General features: G+C 40.7%; 1 protein-coding gene and 1 long non-coding RNA gene across 18 annotated transcripts in view; one reads left to right on the forward strand and one right to left on the reverse strand.

Annotated features, from left to right (window-relative positions):
- HHIP (hedgehog interacting protein) overlaps positions 1 to 16,561 on the reverse strand; it is a 108,019-nt gene extending 91,458 nt beyond the window's left edge. For all 3 annotated transcript variants that reach the window (XM_070474810.1, XM_070474809.1, XM_020878464.2), the window contains exons 1-4: positions 16,205 to 16,561; positions 10,015 to 10,207; positions 3,278 to 3,434; positions 2,401 to 2,602 (exon numbers count right to left, since the gene is read on the reverse strand). In XM_070474810.1, coding sequence (XP_070330911.1) covers positions 2,401 to 2,602; positions 3,278 to 3,434; positions 10,015 to 10,207; positions 16,205 to 16,483 — 831 coding nt within the window. In that variant the 5' untranslated portion in view covers positions 16,484 to 16,561. The remainder of the gene's footprint in view (positions 1 to 2,400; positions 2,603 to 3,277; positions 3,435 to 10,014; positions 10,208 to 16,204) is intronic.
- Positions 16,562 to 16,795: 234 nt separating this feature from the next.
- Positions 16,796 to 20,720, forward strand: part of LOC110127999 (uncharacterized) — a 139,560-nt gene continuing 135,635 nt past the window's right edge. For 6 of the 15 annotated variants that reach the window (XR_011490597.1, XR_011490602.1, XR_011490600.1 and 3 more), the window contains exons 1-4: positions 17,149 to 17,469; positions 18,531 to 18,628; positions 19,543 to 19,716; positions 20,513 to 20,688. This is a non-coding gene — a long non-coding RNA (uncharacterized lncRNA). Of the gene's footprint in view, positions 16,880 to 17,122; positions 17,470 to 18,530; positions 18,629 to 19,368; positions 19,717 to 20,512; positions 20,689 to 20,720 lie in introns of those variants that run through there. The other 9 variants (XR_011490604.1, XR_011490598.1, XR_011490603.1 and 6 more) reach the window with 9 other exon arrangements.

Consider the following 20,720-nt stretch of genomic DNA (forward strand, 5'->3'; position numbering starts at 1 on the left):
AAAAATGAAGGCTAAAAAGATTTTATAAAAGCTTATTTTTATTTTAAAGTTTCCTAGGAAAAAACTATTAGAGAACATATTCTTCTGTGTTTTCAGTTATTAAAACAGACTTATGTTACCTTTGCAATCAGGAAAAATTAATTTAATACAAAAAATGGAAGAAAGTATATAAAAATATTGTGATATTCTTTAATTGATAGGATTATAAGGTGATGACTTTTAGAACACTTTCCCCAATGCTTTATTTTATAGAGGGCATGTTTAACTCTTCAAGGTCAGAAAAATGCTTTTAAGGTCAGGAAAAAAACAACTCACTTGCAGTGAGTAATGCATTTGCTGCAGTATCTTTATTCCTTTCTCATGAGGTACCATTGGCAATGAATTATCAGAATACATTTCAGAATGTATTTATTGAACTCCGATGTTCAAAACAGTAATGGTTCATTTTAAGACTTTGGATTATGTGCTACGAAATATAATGAAAAATTTTATTGGGAGAAAGTTGAAACTACTGATTTAAACAACTTTTCTAAATGATCTGTGTCTTGGTGCCAAAGCTCTTTTCCTTAAAGGACCACAAGTACCATAAGTACTTGTTTCGCACAGTTATATCCTGGTCAGTTCTGAGTGTTCACTGGAAGGACTGATGTTGAAGCTGAAATTCCAATACTTTGGCCACCTGATGAGAAGAACTGACTCAGTGGAAAAGACCCTGATGCTGGGAAAGATTGAAGGTGGGAGGAGAAGAGGACGACAGAGGATGAGATGATTCAATGGCATCACTGACTCAATGGACATGAGTTTGGGTAAACTCCGGGAGTTGGTGATGGACAGGGAGGCCTGGCGTGCTGGAGTCCATGGGGTTGCAAAGAGTCAGATATGACTGAGTGACTGAACTGAACTGAACTGATGCTGTCACAATGTGACCTTGAGGCTGAGTGGTCCCAACAATAGGCATTCTCTGTACTCTGAGTCATCCTAATTATTTCACATGGTAGATACTGAATAGATAGGTATCAGGAATATATGTATATTTTTTCTTATTGATTTCTTCTGGTTTTGATGTTCTTACCTTTGAATAGAGCTCAACAGAAGAAGAAGGAGCTTATTTATATCATATGAGTGGAAGAGTATATATCCTCCCTTGGTTTTTTTCCAGTTTAAAATGAAAAAGATAATCAGTTCTCCTCAAATCATACTTAATTTATTTCATTCTAAGACATTCATGAACTGTTAAATGTCTGAATTTTAGAATGCCACAATTTGCTTATAGCTTAGTACTACTAATATTGTATCATTCTACTTTCTTGTGAACAAAGGTCTTGCCAACAAAGGTCCATCTAGTCAAGGCTATGGTTTTTCCAGTGGTCATGTATGGATGAGAGAGTTGGACTATAAAGAAAGCTGAGCGCTAAAGAATTGAAGCTTTTGAACTGTGGTGTTTGAGAAGACTCTTGAGAGTCCTTTGGACTGCAAGGAGATCAAACCAGTCCATTCTAAAGGAAATCAGTCCTGAATATTCATTGGAAGGACTGATACTGAAGCTGAGATTCCAATACTTTGGCCACCTGATGCATAAAACTAACTCACTGGAAAAGACCCTAATGATGGGAAAGATTGAAGATGGGAAGAGAAGGGGACGACAGAGGATGAGATGGTTGGGTGGTATCACCAACTCAATGGACATGAGTTTGAGTAAGTTCCGGGAGTTGGTGATGGACAGGGAAGCCTGGCGTGCTGCAGTCCATCGGGGTCACAAAGAGTCGGACACGACTGAGTGACTGAACTGAACTGAACTCTCTTGTGAAGAAAACGTGACAGTATTTGTCTACTCACCTATTAGATTATTGAACATGAGAATTCAAATTGAAGAAGCGGGAAAGAAGGCAATAGATGCACTTATATGTTATAAAGGTGGCTAGTTATAGAAAAAATATTTGACTTACCTGTAAAAACATTGTACAAGGAAATCACAGTATAAATAGCATATCTTATGACACAGAGTCAAACAAAGATGTAGTGAAAGAATGATTTGCAATTGCCAAAATAACCCAAAGGCCTCTTTGTTTCTGCTGGCAGATGCTGATATACAATTCTAATGCCTGTTAAACAGTATTTAAACAAATATTTTATAAAACCAAGAATCATTTTAAGTATGTAAATTACATAGGGAAAACAAGTCAAAATACCAATCTGATTGCACTGCTTAATCATCACCAAATAACATGAAAAATGTAACATCATTGTCTTGATTTAGTGGCCATAATTATTGCTCCCCTCTATTGTCTACTTTTATCCTACATTCTTTCCTTTATTGCGAAGAAACACCTTTAGAGAGGATAACACTAAAATCAAATTAACATAGCCAGAGCAAAGATAAATAAAATTTAAAAAGCCAACCTTTATTCCACTCTGAACAAGTTTGTGAATGTCCAAATAAGGCTCCTTGAGAATTTCTCCTTCGGGGGTAAGTATCTTCACATAACCTTCTTTTTCCAGAATGAAGAGGCGGTGGGAGCCATCCCCACTATGTAGGGCGCTGACAGGCTGGCGCAGCCCACTCACAACCTCCTGGATACAGAAGCAGTTGTGTTTGTGCTTTCTAAACAAATTAAAGAAAACTAGTAAGTTTTTCTTGAGATGAAGGAGGTAAGAAATGAATGTAGCATCCTTTTCAAAATATATTTCCTCTAGGAATCAATGAAAGGCTGCTAACCCAAGATCCCAATCTGATTCTTTTAAATTCTTTTCAATAGGGGAAAAAAAAAACCCTCAAAAAGCTTTCTATCAGAAAGCAAAGGAGAGAGTCCAAACACATATGTATTTTAAATTTTTCACAAGCTCACTATCTTATCTTTCAGTGACTCCAATTAAAATCAGTGTTACTCACAGTAATTAAACCTTACAGAAAGGTACTCAGAGAGAAAGTTCTAAGATCTACTTATAAAACTCTGTTTAGCTAATAATAATTGTGCTGAATGTTTCTACAGTGCCATAAGCTAACAACAATCATACAAATCAAGTTTAAAACTATACTCATAAAATTCCCATGAATCATAGAGAAGCCAAGCTCATAATAGAAGATTAGTAGTCTCAGCATTAAAGATATTTAAGCAAATATGATTTTAGAGAAGCAAACTACCAAAAAGAAAAAAAACCAAACATCTGGAGGATATAACTGCTGGATATGAGCATAGACAGATGACTCATAGACAGATGACAAGGCTTGTCAGGTTTTTTTTTTTTTTAAGATTTAATAACATTTATCTTTATGAACCTGCTGATCTCTTCCACTTTGTCATATTCTTCCATCTGGTCCAAGTAGTTAGAGGCTGGTCCTCTGATTTGTTTTCTTGGAAAATCAGGAAAGCACAAACCACCATCTTTTCTTGCATAGTAAAAGCAAAACTCATCAGCAGTAGTTTGAAGTAAACCTTTAAAAAATGTAAAAAGATGCCTTAGAAATATTTAGTATTATGGTAAAAATACCACATTTGAAAGACAAAATATAGGTCAAGAATTTTCAGGAACTATATGAATATTCTAGGAAAATATATAGACAAAAAAAATAAAAGGAAAGAACACTGTATTTTGGCTTGGGATTTCCATTTCTTTTTAAATCAAACATTTAAAGTAGCACTACAAGTGAAACGATATTGTATTAGCTGTCTTAAAAGGCTCATATGAAATAGAGCTAATATGAGCCCAGCATTAATTGACTCTATTTTTAAACCTTCCCAGTTTTCAAATGTCACACTTTCACATTCATCTGATGACTCTTCAGCACTTTTTCCCCTACCATATTAATAACTTCCTAAGAAGAACAAATTTCGGTCAAGAAAGAGACAGACCATCAAGAGCCAGTTTGGGTCATTTTACAATTCCTACTGTATTGTCACTCATACATGATTAAATGATAAATCTAGTTACTATCCCAAGGTCATACATTATATGCCACAGTAAACGACTGACTCCCTGCTATGATCAAGCAATCAATTGATGCCAGTAACAGAGCCTCTATATTCAAATGTGTTGGTGCCTTTTTCTTGCTCACTTACAGATTATTTTGTAACACAAAAATAATCTTTAAAATATTCTTTCAATCTTCTCAAACAGAAGAGCTGACATACTACTCCTCACCGAAAAAAAATTAATATGAGCCGAAACAAAAGTACAGAGTAGACTTAAAGCGATCTGAATGAAAGGAGTTATTTTTTCATTTGTTACATAGTAAGAATTTTTATCAAATAAAAAGTTGAATAAGAAAAACGATCTTATCACAAAAAAGAATTTTGACATTACTTTTACAATTTGAGTTAATAAGGTAGGTTTTTTTTTCTCTCTTTTTTTTTTTATGGGGAAGGCATAATGGCTAAGATTCACTTCCATATTCTGACAATTTTGTTATTAAAATATGATATTGCGATTAGAATTGACTAATTGACTAATTGACTAATTGCTGTCCCAAATTCCTGCTTCTGATTTAATACTTTCAGTTATGCTCAATCCTTTGATTTTTACCTAACAAATCAAACTATTGTACTCCCAGGTAATCAGGTAATGTAGCTGAGGTTTAAAAGTTGTATAATGGATGCAAGTTTGCAAGTATTTGTAAGAAAAAGAACTTGGAATTTGGGGACAACCAAGTGAGGCTCATCAATGGAATATGAAAGACACTAAAAAGTTGATTTTCTGTGAGTTTAACTAAAGTTAAACTTGAGTTGAGTCCCCTCCAAGCTATGACTAACTAACCTTGGAATCTGAGGGTCCCACAGGATTAAGACATAATACATATTTTAACCTAACTTGTGGGCAAAGTGTATCATCCCTGAATTTCTGAGACAGATTCTTCAATGCCAATATCTGACTGACCTACTGGGCTTCCTTGGTAGCTCAGCTGGTAAAGAATCTGCCTGCAATGCAGGAGACCTGGGTTCAATTGCTAGGTTGGGAAGATCCCCTGGAGGAGGACATGGCAACCCACTCCAGTATCCTTGCCTGGAGAATCCCACGGACAGAGAAGCCTGGCAGGCTGCAGTCCATGGGGTTGCAAAGAGTCGGACATGACGGAGCAACGAAGCACAGAATTGGGAGACATCGTATCTTTGGGAAGCAGGCGAGTAAGAGCAGATGTCATTGGAAGTGTGTGTGTGTGTGTGGTGGGGGATGGGCAGCATAAGGAGCACGGCAGCTGCGAAGGGTGCTCCCTGGGAGGGATAAGGCAGCTGGAAGGAGGTTATCTTTCTTTGAAAAATCCAGGGATTAGAAATTGAGGAGAGCATGAATGAAGGCTACAATAGCACTGACTCATCTTCAGCAATTTACTGTTTGCAAGAAATTAAGTTCTCTCTTCCATTCTTCAATGGCTAAGCATCAGAGGAAAACTGCACAGTAGTGTTAAATAATTCTGTTTGAGGTAAAAAGAAGAGAAGGAAAACTGAGTTGCTAAATCAAACTTTTTTCCAGTTTTGGCCCAGATGTTTTGGGGAGCTAGATGTTTTATATATAAATGCAGATATAGATCTGTAGATAGAGATATATATTTACCTTTAGGCAGGAAGTTCTCTATGCCAATATGATGCATGCAGGAAGACTGCTATACTATGGATATATTTATAACTGAATATGTGAAGGAGAAATTTTGTTTTAACTTTGTTTTACCTGCAGGGGTCACACATAAATTTCAAAGTACAACTCAGAGAACATTTTGAGTTCATTTTTAAAAAATAATCTGTTTTTCAACATTAGAGTCTGCAAACCCATACTATTTTAAAATGAATAATGCCAGTGGTTGATTGAATTTTGTAAGGAATTATTAGCTGAGGACAAATATGAGGAAATGAGAAATGGTTTTCAAATGGAACATCTGAAGATCGATGAGTGCAGATTCATAAACTCTGACACTCCAGAGATATTATGCTCTCTTAGCAAATTAAACAAAACCAGAATGCTACCAATGAATTATTCTGAGGTTTTTACAATGTTAAAGGCAAACTGAACAATCTAAGTGGGAAGAAGGGAGCCAACTTAGAAGACTTTTACATAAAAATATGGGCATTTTCTGATAATTATGATAATATGAATGGAAACATCTAATACTTTTATTAGTACTTTATCTTAAATGATCTGATTTTATAGACAGTGATGAGTAAGATATATTTTCTATGAAGAGCTAAAAGGGGATCTGGTTTTGGGACACTGGGCTAACATTTATTTCCTGGGAAGATACAGTTTAGCAAATGGTACCCTTCTGTTTAGAAGGAGGCCCTGAAGAGCATTTTACTGAAGGCGTGCAGCTCACCCTGATTATCATCATATGATCAGGTCCACTATCGATGGGAGTACACTGATGATTCCAGCAGCTGTAATGGTTTCATAACTCCTGATAATTTATCAAATGTTTTGGAACTGTAACTCCTCTCCCGTCTTACTATACCACAAAGCACCCTGTAAAATACTGGACATGTAAATAAATATTCTCTATGCAGTTTTCTAAGCTCTAGCTTTTCTCTAAGCAAGTATGCTAGAGAAAAGCTACTTTTCCTCATTTTATTTGCTGTTTATATTGATGAGGAAAAAAATGGGAAAACCCTGCCATCTGTAAGGCTTGGACTAGAAAGCATTTTCAAACAGAGGAGGTAGATCTGGGTGTATTAATCCATCCATTCTGGCTTGCTCTCTGGGGCACTAATGAGACACAAGTGTAAGATATCTGACTAGGGGTCAGGAGTGGCTGTGGACTTTAGAAACTCAGTGGTATCAAATCTATGACCTTGGCCTCTTTAGCAATGGGATTAAACCAGTTGAACTAATTGTGTACAGACAGTTCACACTACCCTCATCTATAGCTGAGAGATGACAGTCCAAGAGTGATAAAAATCATTATGGCAATGAGTGTAAATTTAAAGGAAAAAGCAAAACCCCAGAGGTACCCTTTCATATCCTCTCCATAGAATGTACTTATTAGGTCATCATTTAGTGAACAGCAAAGCACCTCCTCTGTTCATTGTTAATTCAGGCAGAAGAAGAGGCACATGGTATTGAGAAAGGAGTTCCTATGGGCATTTTTTTTTTTTTAATGAAATTTGGGGATTTTTTAGAAGCTTTTTAAGAGTTTATCTCCCTCACTAAATTCACAGCTGGGGAATATTATGATCAATAAAACTCCAGTATTTCTTTACTGCAGTGATTTTTAACTTTTTTAAAATTTTTTGTGGAAATAAGCAGACCATGAATTTTTCTGAGTTAAAGTTTCTAGAAAATTGCTGTCTTTCGGGCATACATGTATCGCAGAGTGAACGGCACTTTCTTAAAGCTGTGGGGGTAAAGCAAAGGGATAGATCATTTATGTGTTTAATTCTTCATGTATGGGGCCATGGGGGAAGAAATGAAGATGTCTCTGGAATTATTTTCTCTCTTTCAACCCTTCTCAGCAGTCCTTAAAGTCCCGTCCTCTTCATGTTTTTGATTTGCAAAAAGATGAGGCTGATGAGGACAGGTTAAAAAAACAAACAGAATCACAAAGTAGCTGCTTTTCACAATGCTGAACTTCAGAGAAGAGCAAACCATGACATTAAAATAGATTTAAGAAGGTAAAAATATTACAAAGTCACTTTTTGAGCAATTTCTGAAAAAGGAGTGCTCTAGAATTCTAAAGAGCCTTCTGTGTTGAGGGCCAGGGCCAAGGGGAAGATTGTCATCTGATTTATCATCCCTTAGGAAATGGTAACCTGTGTGCCAAGGATCAGCCTGGCTAACAAATTGATCGACACAGTGTGTTATCACAGCTCACTTTGGGGACATGTATTTAGAGCGATTATTAGCATTTGATGGATGCAGAGGCATCCCCTCCGTTTCGCTGCTAACGCCTGCTGGCCTGGCCCTGAAATCCCCCTGGCCGCTCCACCTACCACTAGAGTGGAGCTTTCATCTGGTTATCTTTCAAGGCAGCCTGGGTGGCCACCAAAAGCACTTGACATCTTGATGCACTTCAGCAGTTTTACATATATACAAACTTTGGAGAAAAATAAATTTGTCATTCGTCACCACATATGTTGATCTGGGGAGCAAGGTGCTTACAGGTTGGCTCCTGAGCTGTTTGCTGGGCTCTCTCAGTGGATATTGCTTTTTGTTGTTTGTTTTGGAAGCTAAAATAACTTCAAATAAAGGAAGTGCCCCACAGATGAGTCTCTCAATTCAGCCTAGTGGTATTTATCTCAAGGAGATAAAAACACCGAGTGTCAGTATCATTTTCAGTTTAGAGTGGTAAAGGCACGCCTTCCAGACTGGAAATTTGCAGCAAACCTTGATGGGACCTAATCTGTTATCACTTCTCAGCAGGCCATCTAGGCAACCGTGACCTATTCTACTTTGCTTTGGGGAATGTGATAAAGAGGAAGAAACAGCTGGTTTAAGGCAACCCTTAGAAACATGGCTGTAGTTTATAAAGTCAATAATAATATTTTCACATTGAATGGGTTTAGATACATGTTATGGTACACCAAAGGAAGCAAGCAACCCTAGTCAAAATGTTTTCTTAGGCTATTAAGAGCACTCTATTAAAAAAAAAAATACAAAAACTACACGTTTCTGGGTCAGAGAAAAAAGTAAAATGTGCATAGCAGTTTAAAAAAAATTGTTCAAGTGCATCCTACAGTTCTTAAAGCTTGTCTTTTACTTCAGTGCCATTGAGTTTTATAAACTGCTAGCTTCAGTAGATTTGTTTGTTACACTAACTAAACAGAATCTGTCTTATTAAATTCTTTTCTACTTCTGTGTTGATACCAGGGTTTACAAGCCTCAGATGGTAAAATTAATCAGTGCCCAAGAACTTATACATTTATTAGGGTCCAAAATATGACCATGTATATCTGGGACATTATAAGCATAAGAACTAAACTTTATCTCACCGGTAAGTTTCTCATTGCGGACAACTGGATTAAGGCATTTAACTTCTGAGGCTACTAGGTAGCTCAGTGGTAAAGAATCCACCTACCAATGCAGGAGACTCCGGTTTGACCTTTGGGTTGGGAAGATCCTCTGGAGAAGGAAACGGCAATCCACTCCAGCATTCTTGCCTGTGAATTCCCATGGACAGAGGAGCCTGGCGGGTCACAGTCCATGGGGTTGCAAAGAATCGGACACGACTGAGCACCCACACTCGAGACTCAATTCTCCTCATCTGTCAAAGGGACACTAGAACTTTCCCATCTTCCTCACAGGCTTTATGAGAGGCACATCAGTCATTATATGTAAAAGTACTTTCTAAGGTGTTACGTGGTTGGGGGGGGGCTTTCAAATTATATTTTATTTAAGGAAATACCTTAAAAGTCAGTGGACAAACTGCACTTACATATCAACTGTGTGGAAGGGGAGGTTGTCTTGATAGTGACACTGATGAGTAAAGACACCAATGAGAAGTCTGATCAATAATCCAGCATGTGTAAAGATTACCAAGTGTATTATCAGTTTAACAAGAAATGTAAAACACTGCGACAAAACAATGTACTGTTTGTAGGGTGAAATGAGTTATCCTTTTAGCAGCAATACAAGGTTACAAGTTTTTAACAGCTAAATTACGAGGTAAAAATAGGTATTTTGAAAGGAAAGGCAAGATAAATTTTACACCCTGGTGATGGACAGGGAGGCCTGGCTTGCTGTGACTCATGGGGTCGCAAAGAGTCGGACACGACCGAGCAACTCAACTGAACGGAACTGAAAGCAAGCGTTTGGGCTTCCCTGGAGGCTCAATTAAAGAATCTGCCTGCCAATACCTTGAGAGCTGGGTTTGATTCCTGGGTCAGGAAGATCCCCTGGAGAAGGAAGTGGCAACCCACTCCAATATTCTTGCCTAGGAAACCCCATGGACAGAGAAAGCTGGCGGGCTGAGGGGTCGCAAAGAGTCGGATGCGACTAAGCAGCTAAACACCACCAACAAAGCAAGTGTTTAGGAACAAGTATCTTGGAAAGCTATTCTGCAGGAGTTGATTTCACGTAATCATTTTTTTTTCTTACCTGGAATATGGCCTCGGCAAGTATAAAAGAATTCTTTGCAATAGTCTCTGCAGAGCAAGGGAAGTGCCAGATCTCTTTCCAAGGCTTCTGTCTCAGGTGAGTGGAACAGGCTCTGAGAATGTGGGGAGCAAAGGGCACACTTGATTTCCTCCAGTAACTTCCCGCATTCTGTGTTGTTGGTAACAGAAAATATCTGAAAGCCAGAAATTAGAAAAAGACTTCTGTTTAGTTCTACAAAGTTAGGTTTAGTTATTTTTTTTGGGGGGGGGCGGGTCATCATAGAAAGAGAAAAGTTCATTTAGCCAATGCTGTAGTCTGCAAAGGATCACCAAGTCATAATACAGAATACCTTTATAAGGACATAAGCACAGTCTCTTGGTTTATAAGCACACAAGTGCAGTCTCTTGGCTTCCGAGGTGGCTCCAGTGGTAAAGAACCTGCTTGCCAATGCAGGTAAGAGACGCAGGTAAGAGAATCGGGTTTGATCCCTGGGTCAGGAAGATTCCCTGAAGGAGGGCATGGCAACCCACTCCAGTATTCTTGTCTGGAAAATCCCCTGGACAGAGGAGCCCGGCAGGCTACAGTCCACAGGGCTGCAAAGAATCGGACACGACTGAAGTGCCCTAGCAGGCAGTCTCTTGGGCTGGGATGGGAGGGCAAAGGGTAAGGATGCACAGACGGCCTTCTTACTCTTGTAAATCAGACTGTTTGTCCTTCAGGTGTGAAAAATTAAATGACAATTATATTTAAGACTCCTTAACTCTTTTTCTCACCCTGCCTTAAAGTATATACTGACTGACATTTAATTTGAAAACTCCAAATATCTTTATCCAACTCTATGTAAAGCAACTTTTTAACACATGGCTTTTTTGTATCTTGGGTAAAAATCTCTTTCATTCCTGGAATGCCTAATGAGATGCTCAAAGACGTTATTTAAACAATATTGTTCTCATTTGAATTAATTTTCAATCTACAGATTGCCTAGGGAAAGTTTTGTAAAGTGTGGGAAATATCTTCTTTCATGTTCTACAAAAATAATACCTGAAGCTGAGTAAAGCAGGTTTAAGACCAACTTTTATTATTCTTTATATCTTAGCCAGGAAAAATTTTCTAACTAGCTCCTCAGGTATATGTACAAATAAACACAAGACTTTAGTAAAAGTGTTTTTGTATAGTATTTAGTGAATTTTAATGAAAAAGGGGCATACAGTATTATTATGTCTTTTATATCAATAAGACTAATTTGACAGCTACTGATTCATTGAGGTTAGCAATTTGTACATAAAGTAGATCTCAGTGTCTAGAACTAAGTTTAAAAAACTGATTTCAGGAACTCCTCTAAGGAATAGAATATCAGCACAATATTTGATACATGAAATATAGTACTGTCAAATTAAGCATTGATTTTTCATATTAAAAACACCATAATGAGGTAGAATTTCATACAAAAATTTAGTTTTCCCAGTTAATATAACTGTGTTTACACTTATTTCTTTAGAACTATGAACTGAAATTAACATTTTAAACACTAGATCACTGCTTAAAGCAAGTATTGCATCGCAAACTGAGGTTCTAATTTGAGTAAACTGAGTGACTCATATGGCTTCTGTTTTTTTAGGATAAAGATATTCTAGGTGATCACAAAATTTGGATCTGAAAGAGCAAAGCAACTAAAAGAAAAAACAAAGCTGCACACAAGACGTGCTGAAATTTTAGCACGTAGTAATTAAAAGTCCAGTAGAAGCTACCCTGTTTCAGAAAAAAAAGTGTGTACATATATGTATATGATGAGTTGTAACTATCTACAATATGCAGAAACTTTATTAATAATTAAAATTGTGCTTACATTTTTATTTTTATCATTTTATTTAAATGACAATTGCTTAAATGGTTAAAGTTTTCCAAAAGGAAGCGTACACCAGACACTTAGAATTTGCATTCCAAGAATGTTTTAAATGTCTTTTCTTGTCCATACTTTGTCAGACCTCACCAGATCTATTCAATATTAATACTGTTCAACTGTGTTCTGTTTGTTTATCACATGGCAGTCCAGTAAGAACAAAACAACTGCAGGATGCTGAGGCCACCTCTTTTGCTGGCTGACAAACTGGAATGTAATTACCTTTGGTTTTCTGGAGAATATGCAAGCTTAGATTTTTCATAGTTGAAACAAAATGATTCCCATGCACACTCCCAGCTGCTGTCCAGGAAGAGCCTGATTTTAGTGCCTAAAGAATTTTGTCTTTTACAATTTTTGGAATGTGTCCTGGCCACAAGTTCTCTCATCAAAAGTTTCAGAAAGAGGATTCAATAAATTATCTGAAATCAAGTATAATATTATTCTTTGTAAAGTTTCACGCTGTCCTGGCCCAGCAGGATGGAAACATTTTGCTCTGTGTGGGGTCTGCAGTGTAAATACCTATTTGAAGATAGATAGAGCCATCATTCTGGCTTTGGTTTCAATGAACCAATAGTCCTACTGAAGTCAATTAAACTGACTCAGCCCAAGCTGCAATGCTGTTTTAGACAGATGAGTGCTGGTGTGTGTAGGGTATTTTTTTTCTTTTTCTTCTTCTTCTTTTTTTTTTTGTCTTATGTGTCTGTGTCTATACAGGGCCTTAACTTTATGTCTGACAATGTCATCAATCTTAAGAAGAAATTTAAGCTAATTTCCTGTTTCAATTTTTAAAAGCCATATATGAAACCATCAAATTATAGCGGTTTAAACTAAATATACTTTGGAAATCATGTAAAACTTCGAAACATTATTACAGTGCGCCTAGTAAGGACTGTGGCTGTTGCTGACTAATTTACAACATCTGGTAGGTCATCCTTTAATCTTTAGCCACATGAAAGTGAAAATCCATAGAAGGAAGGTAAGATAAATCCTGGAATACACAGTGAAGCGTGGCCTACAACTGCAGCTTATCAACAAATAGTAAAACGGGTGACAGAGACCTTCTGTATTTCTCTTTATCAAGTAACTGAACAAAGAGGATAAAGAGGCACGCACATGGGTTCGATGAGGGGACAAAAGGGGAAAATACAGGACAGTATATTAAGATGATGCCTTAAGATCACTTGGTACACAAAAAGTTATTTCTAAAAATCATATGCCTACAAGGTTGTTCAGCTGTTGGATAGAACACATGCGTCTCTGGACTGTAGTGCTGGATTATGTCATTAAAGAGTTCAGTTTCAATTTTAGGCTAATATGTAAATAGATCATTGTACTAAGGCAGCTGTTAAAGGGACCCCAGGATGAGTTATTTGTTTAGTTGGATGTGTTCAACAATAGCCTTTGTCCCTGAAAGAGCCAGAGCAAACAAATGATTGTAAAAGGGCACACTTGAAAACAATTACTTTTCACCCATTCCTTGACAGCTTTGGCTGTGAAACCACCCAAGGTAGAGACAGCTTCTATGCCTCTGTGGCTACAAGTTAAGTTTTAGAAATGGGGGTATTTCAGTTGGTTGCAGATTCAATTTGGCTAATGGGAATTAGATCCTTTTAGCATCTTGTATTTAGAAGCTGCAAAAATATTGCTAAGACAACATAACTTTCTAGATTTTGGCAATACTTACTTGTAACAGTAGTTAACCATCTCGTTACAGCTCACAAAACTACTAAAATATACAAAGAAAGGAAAATACAAAATAACTTATGAGAATAATACTGTGGCTAAAGAATTGAACTCAACTACATTCAATAGTTCCTTACATATTAAAGAAAATGGGTTAGCCTGGAAACTGGACTTAATTGCCCAGCTAAGCATGATCAATATTCTACCTAATTTGCTACTATTTGTCTATGAAGTTTCTTCCTTTAGGAAAATGCTATTCCTGTAGTTTCATGAAAATTTGCAGAAATCTTTCTGGGGAAAACTTTTTTTTTTTTTTTTCATAAACAAAAAAAGGGCCCTTTCAAATAGCCATCATCTCTCCTGTACACACATTATGAAATAAGACCCTAACATACATTATAAGCCAGGAAGGCTTAGGGGAAAAAAGGGAAACACAGAAGTTTATTATAAAATAACATGTTTTAAAAACTATTAAAACTTGAGAACGAACATGGGTCGAGAATGCATTTGCAGAACTATGTCACATCTCTGATTTGAACAATTTAAGTACTGTTGATTTATAAGCCACTTGTAATGGAACCAGCCAAAGTCTAGTGTACCAACTTTAATTCAGACACATTTTCCACATGAGTAGGGGTTTGTTGGAGATTGGAAGCACGTAAAACAGAAGGAATGTGGATCGCTAACGTGGCAGAATGCTTCCTAAAGAATGATTTCTTTAAAAAAAAATTTATATAACTTCTCTTAAGGGTTATAACTCTACTCAGACCCAGACCCCCATCTCTCCCTCAGTTCCCCATTACATTTAGTCAAGAAAAAGTTGTCATTCCTCCTGTACCTGGCTGAGTTCAGTATTGCAGGGGTCTGCGGATCATTGGTATACTCATACATATATCGCACATGGGGAGGTTTCATGGCAAATATTTCTAAATCGTTATCTGAATTTCCTGGTTCTGTCCAGCTTCTGGTAAAAAAAACCCTGGAGCGGCTGTGAACGGAGTGATTTTTGTACTTTAATTCAATTAAAACCCAGGAGCTTGATGACATTGTTTTGAAAAAAACGTTGCAATATCTGTTCCCTGCATCTCAGACTACTGCTGCATATGGTAAGAATAAAGAGAGAGCTGGAGCTGAAAACCTGCAGGAAGACAGTTCTCACTCAGCTGGGAATAGAGGGAGTTGGACAAATGCTCCCTCAAAAGGCATGAACATTTGGACAGAGCTGGGGGCTGAAAGCGAATGATGTTCTCTAGTTTCACCCATTAGTGAACCAACTAACAAACACAATGGTGTTGTTGTTATTCTTTCGCCATAAGCAACAGGACTCTGTGTGTGGGCAGCAGTTTAGTGGGGAGGAGGAGAAGTCGACCCCTTTTTGTCCTATTGATTTTTTCCTATTTGCATGACTTGAGCAAATTAAATGATGCAATATGGCTTTTTGTTACAAAACAAAGTGAGAGATACCACCCAGACACATATGTTGATTCGTAGGAGCTGTTTACATGAGAATAGAGTGAAATCTACCGTGAACTGAGCATAAAAATTAGATTCAGCCTGGGTATTTTTTTTTTTTTTTTTAATGCCTGGGCCAGCAAGACTGAAGCACAAGTTTTCCAAGAGTCTCTCAGACCTTGACAACTGCGGTGTTGTAACAGAGGAATTCTTAATTAAACCTAAAATGGAGAAAGGGAGGGGGAGCAAAGACACCTGATTGTTTATTTCACGGGCAGGGCTTGTTAATGACCCAACCCCTCAGTCTTTCCTTGGAGTACAGTAGGGGACACACATTACTGCAACCCAGGGCAAGAAAGATGTGGCAAAACTCAGATAAGCATGTCTTTACACCCAGCCAACACTATATTCATATTTGTTTAAACTTAAAAACATCGGGAAACTGTAAATGCCACTGCCCCCAAAACAAGTTCCTAGAGAAGATGTTCCTACACAAGTACCACTGAAAGTCCGATTTTATAACGTTACAAAACATGACAGGAGGAGAATCGCCACGGTTTTCTGTGATAAACACGCTCCAGCCAAACCTTTCTCCAATTCTGGGGTTCTAAACTGGACTACCAGGAGTTCCTTTTCGCTGCTTAACTATTGTAGCGCAGGACACCTCCCCCGCCTTCTGACCCGGCTGGGGATCTTACACCAACCATGCTTCAACATCCTTTACGATTCAATCCTCTCTCCGACCGAGCACGTGGAGAAAACTGCACAAATCTTTTTACCCTAGAAAAACCGGAAACCACAGCCACCTTCATTTAGTTTCACCGCAGCCAATGCCCGATTCGATCCAAAACACACTGTTCATCTCGATTCTTTTAAAATATTTACCCAGCCCAGAATGCGGGTACCACAGAGCCTTCTCTTTTCAGAGACAAGCAGTTTTGCACAGCATCCCGCCCGCGGACTCTTGGGGGCGGGAGAGGTGTCTGCGCGCCCCAGAGTAACACACAGACGAATCACGCTAGCGCTTTAGAAAGTTATCAAGGACTCCCCCAGACAAGTGTGGCCCCTCTTCAGCCACCAGCAGCGCCGGAGCCTCAGGGAACCCCACCCAGTCACTATGCCAATCTCGCAGCTGCGAGGCGGGTGCATGCCTACCTTGCTGTCCAGGCGCCCCAGCCCGGGGCTGTCACTCCGCAAGCAGCAGGACAGTCGAGGGTAGAAGCCACCACACAGCATCTCTCCCCCACTCAGCAGTTCCAGCTGGGACATCAACCGCCTATCTCTCCTTTTCAGGCGCTTCGGGGGGTTCCCATTCAGGCACCTTCTCCTCCTCACTCCGCTCCCTTCACTTCTTTCCCCAAACTTAGCATCTCCTTCAAAGAAGCCCAGAGCCACGGCCAACAGCAGCAGCTTAAAGGACAGCATCTTCAGCATCAAATGCCCCGCGCGGCAGGGGCTGGGCGCGGGAGGTTGAGGGGGGGGAAGGTCACTGCCCAGCAGGGGCCCTAGGGCGCAGCTCCGGGAAGGGGCTGCGGGGCGGCAGGACACTCGAGAGGCAGAGAGAGCTGGCGGGGGGGAGAGGGTGTAGAGCGATGCAACTTTGCAAAAAATAAAAGACAAGGCGATGGGCCCGATGCCTCAGGGGAGCCGGAGGAGCGAGATAAAGTTGTGCGGTTGACACCGTTTGCAGTGGTGCCAATGTCAGTCGGGTGGGGGGCTTCCTGATGCGGCTGAGAAGTGGGAGGAGGAGAAGGAGGTGGAAGAGGGGGAAGAAGAGGAGGAGAAGACGGCCACAGAGGTTCACTGGTCCGTGTAACGGGAGTTGTGTAGGTGAGACAGTACCAGGAACAGACACGGCGGCGGCGGCGGCGGCGGGGCAGGCGGAGGCAGGGCCAGCGCTGGGCTCTAGAGGATGCTGAGGTCTCCTCTGCCGGCGGCTGCAGCTTCTCACACAGCCTCTCATGTTTCGTTCCCTCTTTTCTTCTTCTTTTTAACTAGCGCGCGGGGAGGTGCTGCCACCGCGCGCCCCTTGACGTCACCGCTGCTCGCGCGCCCCCGCCCGGGCTGGGGGAGGGGAGGGGGCGGCCCGGGCGCGAGCGCGTCCCCCGGCCCCGGCGGCCTCTAGGGTGCGGCGGGGAGGGGCCGCGGCGGCGGGCGGAGGGGAGGGCCCGGCGGAGCCCTCGGAGCCAGCCTCGAGGGCGCGGGTGTCCGCGCCGCCGCCTGGCCGCGCTGCCCGGCTCGGGCCGGGTGGGGTGGAGTGGGGTGCGGGCCGTGCACGGCTCTGGTCCCCCCGGCCCGGCCCGCTCCGGACCGGGGCGCGCGGCCCGGCTCTCCGTCCACTCTTCGCTCCTCACGCAGCCCCTCCGCACGACCCTGCGCGGAGGCGCCTGGAGAAAGTGAGGAAGAGCAGGCGGCGGGAGGTGAGAAGGGAGGGGACCCTTCCAGGGCCTCCCCTACCCCGGCTCCGACCCGCCCCTTGCCCCGGAGGGAGGGTGAGCCGAGTGGGCTGGAGTTGTGGGGGAGCTTCTCGGCCCCTTTCCCCCAACCCTGGCCCGCGCGACTCCTCCATCCCCTGGCGATTTGCAGTGTGAAGCTCACGCCGGTTCAGATCTTCCTGGGGTCACATTGAGAGGCGGGGATACAGCCCCGATGCTGCAAGCCGCTGAGAATGTGCAGATGATTTGAAGACTGTGCCGAGAAGATGCACCTCTCCTAAGTCCTGCGCGCGCCCGAAGTGGCACAAGCGCCTATGCGTGGGGTGGGGTGTTGGGGCCTCCAGGGGGAACTGCTGCCACCAGGGTCCTGGGCGGGCTGGGCCCGGACGCCCCTTTCCCTGACCCCACCTGTGCCCTGGAGCGTAGCTGGGCCCCGCTGGCGCTTTCTGGAGAACAGAGGAATACCCCAGGTGGAGGAGCGGGGGAGAAGCGGGCATTGGGATCAGCGTTCGTTTTAAATGGAAAAAAAAAGAAAAAGAAAAAATCCTGGGGAGATTCCCGCAGGGGTGTAAACACAGAGGCCCTGGAGAAGGAATTAGTAGTAGGTTTGCGCGCGTCAAGGGGCTGGACGCGCTACTTTCCCAGTGTACCTAAATAGAGGAGCCTCTTCCCTCCCCACAACTGGACAAAGTCTAAAGTGATCTGTGCCTTATCGAGCGCGGTGACGTGATATTAACTGGATTCCCCCCAAATCGGCATCAGAAGGAATCTCTACGAAGTTGCATCACAAAATGTGCTTTCTGTCCACTTGAGGTTTAACAAGGGGAGTTCATTTTCTGGTACAGGGGTTCTGAAGAGGAGATGAGGCAGTTTTCTCATTTTGGCAATGGAGGAACGTTCGCCATGTTTGGATTTGCTTCACTTTTCCAACACAGACTTGGTCAAGCTACTGTGAAAGTTCCGTGACAATGGGTGTGGATAACTGATTAATTATTGTTAAAGTGGTCTCAGTGGCTAGATAAGGCTTCTGCCCCTTTCTCTTCCAGGGCCTGGATTTGCTAGTGGAACTAGGTTTTTCCCAAAAGAGGTGACAGAATAACTGAGAAGAATCTGCTGGGCTGTGGAATCCAGTCCTGAGCTCACTGTAAGTGCTCCTATGACGTACTTAACATTTCTCTCAGGAGCTGTTGTATACACAAGACTTCTGTATACTTGTGATCCCAAATGCTCCTTGTGATCCCGCAGACTACTTTATCTGACATTCTCCCTGCCCCGTTGAAGACTTTTTAATATAAAATAAATCACAGAGCTATAAAGACTTTAAGACTTTAAACTCTTATTTAATAAACAAATCTGGAAAGGAATCCTGTCGAGATTAAGTCATTTGCACAATCTCGTCTAATTAGGTGTTTAAAAACCAGAGACCCAGTCTAGGTTGCTTTTCACTATTTAAGGTTTTATTCCCAAATACCAGTGTTATGTTGGTTTTCCAAAGTAAAAAATCCTTTAAAAATTCTATTTCCGTGGTTTGAACTCCCACCCCAAGTGATGAATTTTTGGAACAGGCCTTACTTATGGTTTGTGTTTAAAGACTAAGGACTTTTAAAGGTAAATTAATTTTGGTTTTAAGAAAATTATGCAGATATCATAAACTGAGACCCTAAGTTAAAGATAGTTTATAAATGATTACTGAAATGAGACACAGTTGTTCCTTCTTGATCCATGGGAGCTAGAATTGATCCCATCTGCTGTTAGTCACGACAATCCATAATTTGGGTCACTGATGAGTTAGTTGCATTTATTTTCAGTGTCACTGATAGAATTTCCAAATAGTCACCAAACAGTGTTATACAAGCGAACTAACTTCTGATTCATTTTTTGCAGAGGGAAATAGCAAACTCATCTATAACCAGATCTACAGCTTTTTTTTTTTTTTTTTTTTTAAGAATCAAGTTATTGATTGATCTATTTTCTGAAAGAAAACCATGAAAGCCCTCCTGGAGGCTGCCCAACCGTCTGTGAACTTGAACCTGAGAAATGGACTTTTTTTTTCATCAGGGTGATCTCCTTCAGCTGAATCATCAGAAGTGGTGAGAAGAAAAGACCCCTACCCAACCAAACTGCTTCAGGCAAATTCAATCCATCTGTCAAGGAATGGAGCTGTACAGTGCGGCCAGATCACCGTTTGCTTGCACCACCACTGAGCTATCTCTCTAGGACTGCCACCTACATGTAGGTTGCACCCAGCGCAGGGCATCTGGCTGAGGCAGGGATTGGGAGCCGAAATCCTGCTCCATTCACCAAGCCTAGTTTATTGGTGCCTGGCCATATGATGTGGCTTCTTTTTCTAATTTGCACCAATGCACCCTGTATGGTCTAATGGCATGTCTGACCATCCCAATCCCATACCCCAGTCCTATCTAAGATTCTATTCCTTACCTCAGATGGATTCAAGATTTTCATGAACAAATTAGGTGTTTTGCAAAAGATGAAATGTTTGACCCCAATTGAAATTAATTTCATAGGTGAAGTTCAAAATATTACCATATATAGGAATTATGTATACATTTATACATGTATGTATATACAGTTAAGTAGATACCATTGTCTATGTATCAGAAGTTAGCACAGTTTAAATGGGTAAATGTTTAAAATAGAACTATTTGGGGTATTTGAATCGGTTTTATATACGGATTTCTGGACTTCACAGAAATATGTACTATTTAATTCTATTTTAACAAATATAAAGTGCCAGGCACTATATTCCGCAATATGTATCCAGTAATGAAAAATAATGGAAACATTCTGCTTCTAATAGTTAATAATCTAGATCCAGAGATTGAACCCATGTCTTGTGTCTCCTGCGTTGGCAGATGGTTTCCTTTCTATTTGCACCACCTTGGAATCCCCAATAATCTAGTAAGGAAGAGAAATGATAAGGTCACAAATGAACTTGTGATTTAATAGTTACAGTAAAGGCTATGAAAGAAATGCTAAGATGGAGAATAACAAGGCACATTTATTTCAGATTAAGTGGCTGGAAGGAGCCTTTCTGTGAAAACGACATTTCAGCTGGGACCCGAGGATGAATTGGAAGGAGTGTGTGAAGTGAGTCCTCCTTGCCATTTAAAGTACAGGAAAAAGAATGAAACATTGCCATCTGCAGCAGCTTGAATGGATCTAGAGATTATCATACTAAGTGAAGTAAGTCAGAGAGAGAAAGACAAATGTCATAT

This window comes from Odocoileus virginianus, chromosome 12 (assembly GCF_023699985.2).
Source record: "Odocoileus virginianus isolate 20LAN1187 ecotype Illinois chromosome 12, Ovbor_1.2, whole genome shotgun sequence".
NCBI lineage: Eukaryota > Metazoa > Chordata > Mammalia > Artiodactyla > Cervidae > Odocoileus > Odocoileus virginianus.